Below are 15398 nucleotides of genomic sequence, written 5' to 3'. Positions count from 1 at the left end.
TCTGGAATGTAACCTGCACAACTCAGCTCAACTTTAGACTGTCCATTGGCCTACATTTCATCCCATTCTCTCAAGCAACATTTCAATTTCTTCTCCAAGTTTCTGACCCTAATTGTACAACTTTCTTTAGTTTTATAACTCTGATTCTCTTAGTCCTCTAACTTTGCTATTTTTCTAGTCCCCTTTGCCACATTATTGGTGAAAAGGTTATCATTTGCCTTTGACTGTTCTCTGGAACAAGTGTCTTCTGACACATGCACATACGTGCATGCGCGCGCACACACATCCCTTGAGCCTTTTCTATACTAAAGTCAATGTACCTGGGGATTTTGAATTCCCTTAAGATACTGCAATCTGACGTTAAAAGAAATCAGTTTCACTGCTTCACCATCCAATTTGAGGACGACTTTTTTTTTCAGCCAGATTCTTCTTTCCTTCCACCTTTTTAACCATTCACTTTCTTTCTGGAATGAGCTTTTTTGTCATAATCGCTATTTCAATGATGATTGAATGTTGAGGCGTTGACTGATCAGCTTACCATGAAAGTTGACTCTGTCCTCAAGCTAAATCCAGTTGTGAATTTCCAGTAGAGATTTCTTGATGATGGGCAGCAGCTTTTGCTGATTGTTTCTCCAAATCTACATGAGTGAGTCCAGTTGTAGCTGTTTCTCTGAGAACCACTGCAACATTTGTCAGAAATTGAACAATTATGGCTCACCTGCTGAAAGAATTAACTAATTGAGCTGTAAGGAAAGGCTTTTAAGCTGCTTTCCTGAAGTACTAAGAACATTTTAGTGGGGAATGCAATATGGCAATAAGGCATTTCCAATTTACTTATAAGTGACCAAAAATGTAGTTATGACATCTGACTGTTAATTACACATTGCCTATCTTACCTTTCTTTCTTTTTCAGATTGTATCTGAGGAAAGGACGAGGTGAAACCCGGATCTGTAAAATTTATGACTCTCCCTGCTTGCCGGAGGCTGAGGCTATGTTTGCTATCAATTCTGATGGGGTTGGGGATGCTAAAGACTAAATGTGACTGGACCTTCCAAGTCCTATGTTGGAAGCAACTAACAGCAAACAAGTGTCCTCAGGTCAATCAGTAATGTTATACGTAGGCTCCTCATTATCCTGATTGACGTAAGCAATTTGAACTTGGACAGCTTTCACCTTCAGGGAATAAAGCCATACTTAATCACTATCTGATTTTTTTTTCAGGCAGATCTAATATTAAAATTGGGGCCATAGGGAGGATGATTTATTATGACCCCATGTTCATAATGTTTTGCTAAGATGAGTGGGCAGAGAACACAACATTGAATCGAGATTCATTACATGTTTGAAATAAATTATTTCCAGATTTGCATGCTGCAGTTCCAGTGACAGCAGTTTGAAACTATGCTGTCTGGATTACCTCTGTTGAGGTCATTGTAACAAACTGGAAACCTGTTGAACACAAACTGGCAGTACATGCCACGTTACTTTTGAGTTCAGAGCCTTTTTAGATGGAAAGTACCCTTTTGGCGATGAACCGTGCAACAACTGTAGCAAATGGCTCATGTCCCCTTCTGATAGAAGGTCGTTGAACCTATCTATGCTGCCCAAGGTTTGTCAGATAGTATATTCCCTTTTTGGTTTTGTTTCTTTGGTTTGTTTTAAGTAACAAGAACTGTAGAGGGTATAGAAATATATACACCTGGTGGATAAATGTTTTAAACTGAGTAATAGTTTGGCAGAAGAACTTATAATGCTTTTGTTTCTTTGTGCATCCTACACATGGTGCCTGTTTTGCTTTTTGAGGCAAGGCTAATAAAAAATCATTTTTGGTAATGATGGAAAACTTAAAATTCATAAAAATAAACTATTTTGACACATTTCAATTAAATCTCTACATTTTTGTTTTTTTAATTGTTAATGGGTGAGTATTATTAGCTAAATCAACATTAATATATCAAATGTCCATTCAAGTATGTTTCCTGGAGAGGAGAGGTCTTGTTTGGCAATTGGCATGCTCAGTTGGACAGCCAACAATGCAAGTGTGCTCACACAGAACTTGAAGCCTGAAAGTTGTTGTGAAACTTGTAAGGGTTCAGAAAAGATTGAAAAGGATGTTGCCAGGGTTGGAAGATTTGAGCTATAGACAGAGGCCTAACAGGCTGGGGCTGTTTTCCCTGGAGTGTCAGAGGCTGAGGGGTGACCTTATAGAGGTTTACAAAATTATGAGTGACATGGATAGGATAAATAGGCAAAGTCTTTTCCCTGGGGTCGGGGAGTCCAGAACTAGAGGGCTAGAGGGTTTAGGGTGAGAGGGGAAAGATATAAAAGAGACCTAAGGGGCAACTTTTTCATGCAGAGGGTGGTACCTGTGTGGAATGAGCTGCCAGAGGAAGTGGTGGAGGCTGATACAATTGCAACATTTAAGAGGCATTTGGATGGGTATATGAATGGGAAGGGTTTGGAGGGATATGAGTGCGGTGCTGGCAGGTGGGACTAGATTGGGTTGGGATATCTGATCGGCATGGACAAGTTGGACCAAAGGGTCTGTTTCCATCCTGTACATCTCTGTGACTCTCTAATAGGTTCAGCAGATCGATGCCATGCTTATGTATGCCTCAACTGTCCTCCTAGCTGTCTTCATTTAAAATTAGTAGCACATCCTTCTATTCCTTTCTCCCTTATGTTCGTATCTGGCTTCTCTTTCAATATATTTATGATTTAATTTGAGCATAATAGTCAAATACCAATGATGGAGTGCTGTGTTGTTGCACTCTTGGGAAGATGTTAAAACAAGGCCTACTCTGCCTTCTCTGGTACTTGTTATGGATCCCATGGCTCCTTTCTGAAGAACTCATGAATGTAGAAATAGGATGATTGAGTAAATGAACATGTGGCTGGAAAATTTGATGAAGCAGACTTTAGATTTTCACGCATTAGAACAGATCGGACGTGTGCTAAGAGGACAGTTTATATCTTAGCAGTGCTGGGACAGATATCCTGGTGGGGAGAGTATAAGCCATATTGTCAGGGGGTTAGGAACCAAAGAGGGGGAAAAATGTTGGAAATTAAAGTGCAAAGGAGAAACATCTGAGAATCAATCAAGGGTAATTTACTGAAGAGAATGTTAAAAAGTCACAATTAAATCCACTGTCTGAAAGCATACAGTACTGTCAATGAGGGGTGAATTGATGGTACGAGTGCCATTAGAGATGATCAAATCTGAGAAGTGAATGTTAAATGTGTTTAATATTTAGGATATAAAGGGAAAAGGTGCTGTGTGAATGCTATTGATGAAGGACAGGATCATTACATTAGAGGGAGAAGAACAGGATGCAGAATTTGAGTGGAATTAAAAATACAAGGTGCAGCAAGGATTTTAAATTATCAGAGGCGAAGGGATCTATTACATGTACTTTAGAGGACAACGTTTAATATTTTCCTGAGAGTCCAAAAGCCCCCTAAAGTTTTGAAAGAAATATTGGTTGTGTTGTGATTGTTCAAAATTCTGTCACTTCTGCAGTTGGAAGCTTGCAAATGTAACTCCATCATTTAAGAAAGGAGGGGCATAGAGAACATAGAGCTGCAAACCAGTTAGCCTGATGTCAGTAGTAGGGCAAATTTTAGAGAATCTATTATGAAGGTGTGATTACTGGCTGTGTAGAATGTAGTTGACTGAGTGGCCACAATCAAAATGGACCTATGAAGGTGAAATCGTGTCTCTTCAGAATGTTATTAGTAGAGGCTGTATTAGGGAACCATTGTAAATAGCATGTTTTGATTTACAAAAGACTTTTTGATAAAATTGCACCTATGAGGTTAGTATGCAAAGTTAAAGTGCATGGGATTGAAGTAATGTACAATCATGGACTGAATAATGGTTAACAGGCATAAAGAGTGTAGATATAAATGGGTCATTCCCAGGTTGGCATGACTAATTGACCTGTACTTGGACCATAGCTATTCATAATCTGTAAAAATTATGAAGCAATTGCATGATATCCAAGTGTGCAGTTATCCCTTTTAGTAGAAGGAACAAAGGTGCGGAATATTTCTTAAATGGTAAGTGATTGGAAAGTTTTGTTGTCAAAAGGGTTCTAGGTGTTCTTGTTTGTAAGTCACTGTAGCAAGCAATTGGGAAGTTGAATGGAATGTTACCTTCAGAGGATTTGAGTACCAAAACAAAGAAATTTTGATTCAGTAGTAAAGCACACTGGTGAAACCACACCTGGAGTATTGTGTGTAGATCTAGTCCCATTGCCTAAACTTGTCAAAGGGTAAGTGCAGTGAAGTTAACAAGTGTGATTCCTGGGATGGTGGGACTGTCCTGTGAGGAGAGATTGAGGAGATTGTAACTGTATTCTCTGGAGTTTAGAGAATGAGAGATCTTATCGAAACTTATAAATTCTTAAATAGATAATCAATCGGTGCAGAATCGATGTCACTGTGGTTGTGGAGTCTAGAATAAAAGAGTATTGGAGTAAAAGGCAAGCTATTAGGAGTGAGACCAAGTATATTTGCGCAAAAGGGTAATTTATCTTTGGAATCCTCTACTCCAGAGATCTCTGAAAGCTTAGACATTAACTAAGTTCAGAGGCAGAAATTGATTACAATTACTTAAGACGTCAAGGGTTATTGAGAACACGCCAGAATACAGTGTTGAGGTAGATGGTCAGCTACGGTCTAGAACAGTGTTTCTCAAGAGGGGCGGGAGTGCCCCCTGAGGGGCGTTTGCCTTCCTTTGGTGGGCATTGAAGTCAAAGGGGGCACTGAACGACTTTTGACAAAAATTGAACCAGATATTTATGATTTAGCAAGACAATATGAACCACAAGGATCGCGTTGACTATTTTACTATTACAGACTAAATTTTATACAGTAAGCCAAAAGTAGGTGGACAGTAAGAACAGTAATAAATTATAACATTTATTTTTTGTTGTATATATTTCACAAAAGTTTTCCATTTTCAGCACTGCAGTGCATTGCAGTTATATGTGCAAAAACAGACTTTGGTGATTTGGGGGCATTGCGTGATTTCAAGGACAAGAAGGGGGCATTGAATACAGAAAGGTGGAGTAACGCTGGTCTAGAATGATGGAACAGGATCAAATGATTGCATGGCGTACTTCTGTTTTTATGTTCCTGAGAGTGTAGAAATTTTTCCCAGTGAACTGCCAACATCTGTGCAGGAGATCTGATCATTCACGTTGCTCTGTATGGGTGTTTTCAATGTTTAAATTAGCTATCACCTTTCTTCTTTTTTTAATATATATTTATCAAAAAAAAATTATACTCACAAAAGGAAAAATAATTATAAAAATACAGGAAAAACAGAAATGATGTTAGTGTTATACTACAGTAATATTAACAATAAACTACCTACTACTCTCTGGGATTCAATTGTCTCATTTTTACCTAACTTAACACAAATTAAAATAAGTTTGAATTAAATGAAATAGACTTAACTTTCAATTAAATTAAATTACATTACATTATGCACTCGCCGCACCTCCACCGAAGCTCCTGTCCACGGGAGCAACAGTTGCTGTACCTGTATTTATTAGGTCTCCTCTCCCTGGGGTTTCTGGGCCACCTCATACACCCTCACGGCACTTTAAAGACTCTAATCAGTATCACTGATAGGTCCGTGTCTTTGTAATTTAAAAAGGACTGCCATGTCTTATAAAATTGTTCTGTTCCATCGCGCACCATACTTGTCAGGTAATCTTGGGGGGTATACTCCATCACAAGTCTGTGTCACCCCACAAAACCTGGGGTTCCTTCTGATATCTAAGTCATTAGGATGTTCTTCCTTGCACAATGTGTAAGAATGCTAAATAACCTCTTCCCGTGCTCAGCCAGAGAGGGCAGATTCGGCAGTACCAAAAGAAGGGATACTGGATCTATCTGAACTTCAATTCCCAGGATCTTCTCCAGATCATTCACAACGGCACCCCTGTATCCACAAATCTTGTAACAGGTCCAGTAGCAATGTGTAAGGATGCTTGTGCTAATTCTACATTTTAGACATCGTGGAGAAGATCCTTTCTTAAACTTTGCTGACCTCCCTGGTGCTGTATGGGCCCTGTGAAGGATCTTCATAGCTTGTGCTTTATTGCATATTGAGATTTTCTTTACATTCTCCCATATCTTCCATGTTTCCAATGAAAATTCTTTCCCTAGCTTCTGATTCCAGATTCCATGGAGTCTCTCCATATCCCCCAAGGCGCTCCCTCTCTGCAAACGATACTAACCAAGAGCACATCCCCACATCAGAGCATTCTTTTCTCCATGTCCGACTTGTAGGATTGTGCCAAGAGCATGGTCGTCTTCTGTATATAATCCCTAACCTGGAAATATCAGTAAAGGTCCCTGTTAGGAATCCTGTATTCCCGACTAAGCTGGCTGAAAGACATAAAGACCTCTCCATCAAAAAAATCCCCCAAACATGAGATTCCCTTACCTCCCATGCTTTGAAGTTGGAGTCCATTGACCCTGGCCTAAATCCTGGGGCTCACACTAATGGGGTGAATGTTCAAGTCTTAAGCAGATTGCCCTCACCCTGTTTCATTATCCTCCATGCTTTCAATGTGTTAAAGATAATTGGGCTCTCACAATGCTCAGCCATGGATTGCATCTTGTCCATAAACGGTAAATTGATGAGGGGACACCTCGCGAGGCCTCAACATTAAGCAATATTGACCTTGAATCCTTATATACCCAGTATCTCCTCAGATCTGGGAGATCCACCCCCACCACCATCCTGCAGAGGTTGCAGCTTGGTAAATTTAATTAGGGGGGCACCTTTGGCACCAAATAAAGGATCCAAGCCAACCCGCTAAACCTCCGCAACACTTCTCTGGGTAGCAACAATGGGAGCATCCTCGTAGACTACATTAGCTGAGGAAGAATGTTCATTTTAATCAAAGATGTGTGGCCTAGCCATGATATTGGTAGCCCCTTCCACCGTTGCAAGTCCTGCTTTGTCCTCTCAAATAATTGCACAAAGTTAGCTCTGTACAACTGATAGATGACTGGAGTAATAAAAATTCCCACATGGAGAAAACCTTTCTGCAACCACCAAACAGGTGACAGGCACTTATACCAATCCTTCCACGTGCATGACTTCCAATTTTGTAAAATTTATCCTGTATCCCGAAAAACTACTGAATAATTTTTTTGTATTGACCGGGGTACAGACTTTTCTGGGTTAGCCAAAAACAAAAGGACATCATCCGCATAAAGAGTAATTTTATGTTCCCTAATTTTCACATTTCTTCTTTTACCTCCTTAACTATCCTCAAGTGGCTCCGGTGTGAGAAAACTTTATCACACTCTCAGTTGTTAGGGCACAGAAGGCAATCTTTTCTGTATTGGCTCTCTGTGCATTATACAGGTTGGACAAAAAGGTCCATTTCTATGCTGTATGACTAAGTACCATTGTCCTGCCTTTTCCTTATAACTCTGAATATTATTTCTCTTTAAGTAATCACTCTATTGCCCTCTGAATTCCTCAATTGAACCTGCCTCCACTACAGGTGATGCATTCCAGACTTTCATGACTTGTGTGAAAAGGTTTCTTTTCTCCCATTGCATTTCCTACTTTTGGAAATTACCTTTATATCTGCCATTTTATTAATCATTTTATTAGCAAAAGCAGTTTTTCCTTATTTACTCTGCCCAACCCCTTCATGATTTTGGAGACTTATCAAATCTCTTTGGTTCCAATTTCTCCAAACTATCTTAACTGAAATTTCACCCCTAAGTATTCTGTTTTATAAAGGAAAGAACCCCTGACATTTAGGTTTTCTTAACAAGCGTAACCTCTCATTCTGGAATTAGTCTTGTGAAATCCAGAGTGTGACTTAATCTCACTTTGATATAGGTTTAACATCTTTAAGTCTGTATCTCCACAAATGAACTACTTTGTTTTTTTGTGTAGTCTCATTTTGCCACTTGTATTGATTTCTTGACCCCTGCAGTGTCTGAACTCTTCTACCTCATCTGAACTATTTTAACTATACAATATCTAGGTTTACATAACCTGAGTTCCTTTAGACAACATATAAAAAGAAATACATGGTATTGAGCATATTTATATCATAATTTAGGTTTATTTGGCTAAATTCACTAATGCTTTTAATTTCAAGATCAAACAAAGTACTGCTACTATTATAAAAAGCTTTTGGTCCCCAATGGATGCTCTTTTATATTATTTGTGGAAAGGCTGCTGATCTTTGTTTCCTGATTTATAACTGACTTTCTGATTGGGCACAAGTTGATGACTGCTAGATCTAAAATGTCCTGAGTTGCAATTTCCAGTGGCTAAACAAAGTGTTGAACTAAGTTTTTAGCTTAATTAAGAAAATAGTTGTGAATTATCTATTGTCATATTGTAAATATGCCTAGTATGTTTAAGGCACTAAAGTTTAAGGTTTATGTTGAACCTGTGTGATAAATAGCATCCGTGTTTTAAAAAAAATCCGGCCAAACTATTTACTTCTAAGTTTTTGAATACAAAAATACTCATAGTGGACTGGTTATAATACTTTTCACTTGATGTTTCTGATACTTGAATTCAAAAAGCTCTTCATTTTTATGCTGGAATGTTTTTGTCTATAAGTACTAATTGAATTGCTTTGCATTGTGTCTGTGTACTGCTGGATATCTTTGTTCAGTTGTTACATGCCATTATTCTCCTATTTAAGCCTCACGTTTTTAAATTGAGAAAAAGGCTTTGACCATCTTAACTTACAAACTCTTTTTCAATTTGAGGCACACCAGGGAAGTCAAGTGCATTCCTTTGCTGTTGAGCACTCCAATTTCACCAACCACTTCCAGTTCTTCTAGGCTATTATTAAGATGCCAGCTGATGATATTACCAGAAGAAACCTGGCTTGATGCATCATATTTTGATTTGAATAAAATGGTCTCTTGCTAAAACACAAACACACACAATTTTGCTTTCACAATAAGACAAGGTTATTTTGAAAGAAATTAAGATCAAATAGAACAAACTAACCATTTATTTAATATAAATCCAAACTTTTACTGCATTTAAAAATCATTATCCTATTAATCCCAAAATACTCTTTTATAAATTGAAAAGAGAGCACCTTTTGTATGTTATCCAAAACACAATTTGCAGTATCCAAAACTTGACTTGTACAACACTCATGAGTTCCTATACTCAACTGATAAGTTTTTAAGTCACTTGTTACTTCAGTGCTCAGACTGGAACTGTAGATAGTTTGTTCCTCGAGCTAATGTACATCTACTTAAATATACTCCATTTTAAATAATTTCTTCAAGGTTTTTCCACAACACTTCTGGCATGGGACTAAGACTTGCTCTTCTCTCTAAAGTTACTTCGTTCTTTATATGTACTTCCCTTCTTGGGAGAACCGATCTATGCAGCTATCCTATGACAGGGACTTCACGGGACTGTCTCAGACTCCAAGTAAAAACTGAAAAAATACCTCAGTCCTTAAAAGGAACTTCCTTGGTTAGGAGTTTGGTCATCTGCCACAAATATTTTATGATCTGGTATCAAATTCTGTTAAATACTAGTACTCCAAGAAAAATCTTGAAATGTTTGACGTTAAATATTGTATAAATATGTTTGACACTTGTACTAATTTAAATAGGTTTTCCATAAATGAACTGTCCTCAGTATAAGGCATTGAGAGTTTGATTGAAGGAATTGTCTTCAGTAACTTGTTAGTCGGCACAGTCACTGTGGCCTGAAGGGCCTATTTTTATACTGGATGGCTCTATGACTAACTTTTAAGTGTTTTCTGGTTTCGGAATGGCATTTCAGTGTGCCTTCTCAAACTAAAACTCCTTGTCAGACTTGGTGTAGGTACTTCTGATTTATTTGTTTAAATTTGGAATGTCTGACATAATTGACAATTAACAGATTTATTTAATCTTTGCACATGGAATAATTCATTCTGAGTTTACTGGTAGGCAATTGAAATATTTAGGAGGAAGTGAGGACTGCAGATGCTGGAGATCAGAGCTGAAAATGTGTTGCTGGAAAAGCACAGCAGGTCAGGCAGCATTCAAGGAGCAGGAGAATCGATGTTTTGGGCATGAACCATTGAAAAATTTATAAATGTTTTCAGTTTCTAGGGCGGCACGGTAGCTTAGTGGTTAGCACTGCTGTCTCATAGTGCCAGGGACCCGAGTTCGATTCCAGCCTGTACAGAGTGTGTACATTCTCCCCATGGGTGCTCTGGTTTTCACCCACAATCCAAACATGTGCAGGTTAGATGAATTGGCCGTGCTAAGTTGTCCATTGTGTTCAGGATTTGTGGGTAAGGTGCATTAATCAGGAGTAAATGTAGAGTAATAGTGTAGGGGAATAGTATGGGTGGGTTACTCTTCGGAGGGTCAGTGTGGATTTGTTGGGCCAAATTGCCTGTAGGGATTCTTGATGATTTCTATGAAAGAACACTATTATACCTGCTGATGGAAAATTACTGAAGAAATTAAATGCTACCCAAGACACATGTATCTTCAAGACACATTACAGCAACTTGTCAAGGCTCCTTTAATAGCATCTTTCAAATCTCTCACCTCTACCACTGAGAAGGAGAAGGGTAGCAGATGCAAGAGAACACCATCACCTACAAGCTCCTCTCAACTTGGAACTATGTCACCATTCATTCCACTGTCACTAAATTAAAATCCTGGAACACTCTAATGGCCACTGAGTGGCAATGCAGAAAATGTTCACCAGTTTAATTTCTAGGATGGAAAGGGTGATTTATGAGGAAAGCTCGAGACTATGTAGGAGTAAATTACTGCAGATGCTGGAATCTGTACTGAAAACAAAAAAATGCTGCAAATCACAGTGGGTCAGGCAACATTCATAGGCAGAGACAAGCTAGCATTTTGAGTCTAGATGGCTTAATCAGAGCTGATGTGAGAGGTGGAGGGGACAGCATTTATGCATTAGTGGGGCAGTGGAATGCTGGGGGAGAAAGGGAGTTGATAGTGCTGATTAAGTGATCGGGATGTGAGTTTGGCAGAACGATGGTGTGTCTAACTACCCAATGAGAAAAAACAGATGGTCCCAGTGGAGTGGAGAGGATAGGGTGACCGTGGTACAAAAAGTAAAGCTAAAAGAAATGGGAGTGAGTTCACAATCTGAAGGTGTTGAACCCAATATTAAGTCCACAAGATTGTAAAGTGCCGTGTCTGAAGATGAGACATTGGTCCTGCAGTTTGCGCTGTGGTTCACTGAAGCATTGCAGCATGCCGAGGACAGACAAGTGGGCATGCAGACAGGATGCTGTGTTACGATGACTAGCTCTGGGAAGGTCAGGGTCACGCTTGCACACAGTCTGAAAATAGTGACTCAAGCAGAAGGGTATTCATTTATGGAATTTCCAAACTAAGAGTTTGTATAGATGTTTTAAGCTGTCAGAACCAAAAGGGGGTTCCAGTCGGCATGGAAAGAAGTTGTAAAACTGTCTTAGCAGTCTAAGGAGAACTGGATAATGAGTCAAATAATAAATTAAGCAGTTGAGACAGTAGTGATACCTGTAAAATGATATTGTTGGAATATAGGTTTGAACATTTCACTCTTAACATCTCTCAAAGCTATCTTGTATGTGTATACCTGTAAAGCTTTTTCTTTCTTTTTTGTAATAAACTTTTGTGTTTGTTTGTTTGTTAAAGAAATTTGCAGACACGTGAATATGTTTCAAATACTAATCATTGCAATAACTAACTGCAAAAAAAAATGAAGATCTAGAATCTAACTTGCACAGTATTTCCATCATCTGGGATTGCAACACCATATTTACAATATTGTACAGAATAAGACTGCACCAATATGCAACAGGGACCTAGCAAAGTTACAAAATAGGCCTGAGAAAAAAATAATTAGGAACTGGAGAGAAATTTGTTCTTGGGGAAGCCCAGGGTAAAAAGGAGCTAGAATGTTGAGTGATGATATCGGGAAACGTGTTTTCACATTGCAGATTGGAATTTGTAAGTCTTCCTTTGGAAGCATGTTCAGGCAGTGTCATGGTGGTAATATCACCGAACTAATAATCCAGAACTTCAGGTTGATGTTCTGGAACCATTGGTTTAAATCCTATTTTGGGAGATGGTGAAACTTGAATTCAATGAAATCTACAATTAGGAAGTTAACTGAATTGCCATTTAGTCATTATTGTTTTAAAAACCAATCTGATTTAAATGCCCTTTGGGAAAGGGAATCTGCCATTCTTTCTTGGCCCGGCTTACGTGTGACTCTAGATCCACAGCAGTAAAGTTGACTTTTAAGCACCCTCTGAAATGATCAAGCAAGCCACTCCGACTGCTGCAAAGGAATGAAATTGAATGGCATCGACCTGGGCACTGGAAATGGTATCAGGTACAACCCAGCTGATTCTGCAAAGTCGTCCTTACCAACATCAAGGGACTTGAGCCAAAACTCAGAGAGCTGTTCCACAGTCTGACATTATCTGTAATTGAAATTCCATGAGTCTGGCTATGCCCCAGGTTCCATCACAACCCTTAGGAAAATCCTGTTCTACCAGAAGGGTAGAATCACCAAAGATAGCTGTACAATTCCACACAATCTGGGAGTACTCAGCATTGAATCTAGACTCCATGAAATCACATGGCATCAGATCAAAAGTGGTAACCTGCTGATTACCACTTACCAATTTACCTCAACCAATTAATAAGTACATTCTTTGAGAGGAAGATACAAAGGGTGGCAAGAGCATTGAATGTATTCTGACTTCATTGTTGCAATATGGAGGCAGACAGCCAAATCAAATCAGCTTCCCTATCCCTATATTTGTAACATAGTAAAATCAAATTACTCACCCTCAAAATTGACTTTTTGAATAACCAGTTCTTGACATTGTGAATAATCAAAACCAGGCACATAATTTATAGATGAAAACAAAAGACTTAATTTATAAACAATATAGTAGCTTTAGCTCAACAAATGCAAATCACAAGGTAATGTATAAAGCACTTTTTAACCAAGAAGCAGGACTGAAAATGAACGTTCAGTCCTGATCTCAAACAAATATCCGTTTAAAATCCATTTTTTACAGAACTGATCACAGTCCAAAAGTCATCTTTACTTCTCTGTTCATCGTTCACTGGTCCAAACCAAAATGGTAGAATATTGAAAAATCAGTGAGTTCTAACACCATCTAATGTAGTCAGAAGGAATACCTGAGAACTAATGGAATGAGGGAACAGATGATGAATATATTAATTGACTTATTTGGATGTGAATTGGTTGTATAAATATGGTGGGCTCGTAATCGGTGTCTTTTGAAGTATAACATTGAGAGCAGGGGAAGGTTGAGTCAAAATATGAAGTTTCTGGATACGATTACACTCTGCTGTTTTCTGAAAATGAGCCTTATGAAGAAAAAGTTACAATGAAGGACTAGGTTATTTCTTTGTCAAAGAAGAAGCAAGGAAAGACCTTAGTATTTTCACTACCATGCAGAAGCAAGATAAGCAAAGCATTGTTTCAGAATTGGAACATGTTGATTTGAAAATGGATGATGCTTTGAACAGGTTGTTAACTTTAATGGATAGGATTTAATGAAAAGACCCATTGACTGCTTATGAGGCATGGTCAGATTTTAACAAATTTAGACTGAGGACAGTACAATGGAAACATACATAATGGAATTCAGTAGGTTGTATGCAAGACTGCAGAAGTTTCATTTGGAAATCTCCCAATTCATGCCACCATTTAAGTTGCTGGACAGCGCCAAAGTATGGACAGACTTCTAATTTTGAAGGGAGTTGAATTTTCGAGTAAACATATGCTGCTCGAACAAATGTCAGAATCTCAAAAGATTCCTAACAAAGTATTCCTTCCCAGTAGCTTTCATGTCACGAAGAGGGTAGTTGGTGATGTGCCAGAAAATGGAGGAGACAATTCCAGAAAATGGAAGAGACCACATTCTCAAATTGGTGAGATCACCTGAAAGGAGAACTGTAACGAAAAGAAAGGATGACAGAAATACTATTGATAAGTTTGAGAACCAAAGAAAATTTTGGATTTACAGTAAGAGATGAACTCCAGAAATGATTAAGGTGTAATCAGTCGATGTTTTCAGGTGCAATTCAAGGTACCACTTTGTGGTGCTGTACTAAATGCTACAATAAGGTATTTTAAACCAAACATAAAATGAAGGATTTGAAGGTAAAAGCTGAAGATGCAAATGAAAGAGAAGGCATTGTATTGGTTGCAAATGTTCCAGCCCAATAATGAATGTGTTAGTGACAGGGTGTTTCAATTGTGCAGTTGATGTGTTTCTACTGTGTGTGGAATATATTAGCTAAGATGATACCAAGACTTTAACTAAAAAGGACCTGGACTAAGTTGAAAAATTTGACAGTTCTACCAGTTTCAGCTATTACGCCAAGGAAAAAACAGTTTTTGTTGATAAGAAAGCTATGAATTAATGGCTTAAGCATTTTGAACATACAATAATTTATAGGTTTTAAATTAGATTTCCTACAGTATGGAAACAGGCCCTTTGGCCCAACAAGTCCACACTGACCCTCCAAAGAATAACTCACCCACATCCTGTATTTACCCCTGACCAATGCATGTAGCACTATGGGCAATTTAGCATGGCCAATTCACCTGACCTGCACATCTTTGGACTGTGGGAGGAAACCAGAGCACCCGGAGGAAACCCACGCAGACACGGGGAGAATGTGCAAACTCCACACAGACAGTCGCCCGTGGCTGGAATTGAACCTAGGAACTGCTGCTGTGAGGCAGCAGTGCTAGCCACTGAGCCACCATGCCGCCCTGTGATTCTGTGCAGTATCTATTGGATGAATGGGCATAGAAATGCCATAAGTTGGTAAAGAGGTTTTAGGTGATCATTTAGGTGAATGGAGGAACATAGAAAGGCAGAGGAAGTATGGTTGAAATCATTCAGACACCTCAGTGTTTTCCATCATTTAGACTGTGTGATTCACAACGTCTCAGAAGAAGCTGTGATTGAGTTTTTGGAAGTGCGTGACACTCAGAGATGCCTATCTCCTCAAAGGAGGTGGCCAGATTGGAAGTGCAGGATGTGGATTCACAAACCACACTCCCCTCCCCCCACCCCACCCCCCCCTCCCCCGTGCCACTATCTTACACTAACAGAAGTTGGAAATCTGGAATCGGGTCCCACCCATCTTTGAAGGTCCATGGAGACACACCTAAATCCAGATCTAGCAGCATTGAGTGTTATGCTATTGGTTAGAACTTGAACAGTTTAACAGTAAAATACGTCCACTCACATGCAACACAAAAGCTTAACTTCATAATCCTTATGTGAGTATAAGTTTGGCTTAGTTAATAGCTTTCTCTTGCCAGAGTCAGAAGGTTATGGGTTCA

The 15398-nt window shown here is 38.8% G+C and overlaps 1 protein-coding gene across 1 annotated transcript in view; it reads left to right on the top strand.

Annotated features, from left to right (window-relative positions):
- The window catches only part of rad51 (RAD51 recombinase), an 86223-nt gene extending 84369 nt beyond the window's left edge, over positions 1 to 1854 (top strand). Inside the window, exon 10 of the mRNA XM_060828312.1 lies at positions 914 to 1854. Within this exon, the coding sequence (XP_060684295.1) occupies positions 914 to 1037 (124 nt within the window). The 3' untranslated portion in view covers positions 1038 to 1854. The remainder of the gene's footprint in view (positions 1 to 913) is intronic.
- Positions 1855 to 15398: the final 13544 nt, after the last annotated feature.

The sequence above is a fragment of the Hemiscyllium ocellatum genome, chromosome 8, assembly GCF_020745735.1.
Source record: "Hemiscyllium ocellatum isolate sHemOce1 chromosome 8, sHemOce1.pat.X.cur, whole genome shotgun sequence".
NCBI lineage: Eukaryota > Metazoa > Chordata > Chondrichthyes > Orectolobiformes > Hemiscylliidae > Hemiscyllium > Hemiscyllium ocellatum.
The sequence above is the reverse complement of the archived record's forward strand: the minus strand, read 5'-3'. Positions and strand labels throughout refer to the sequence as shown.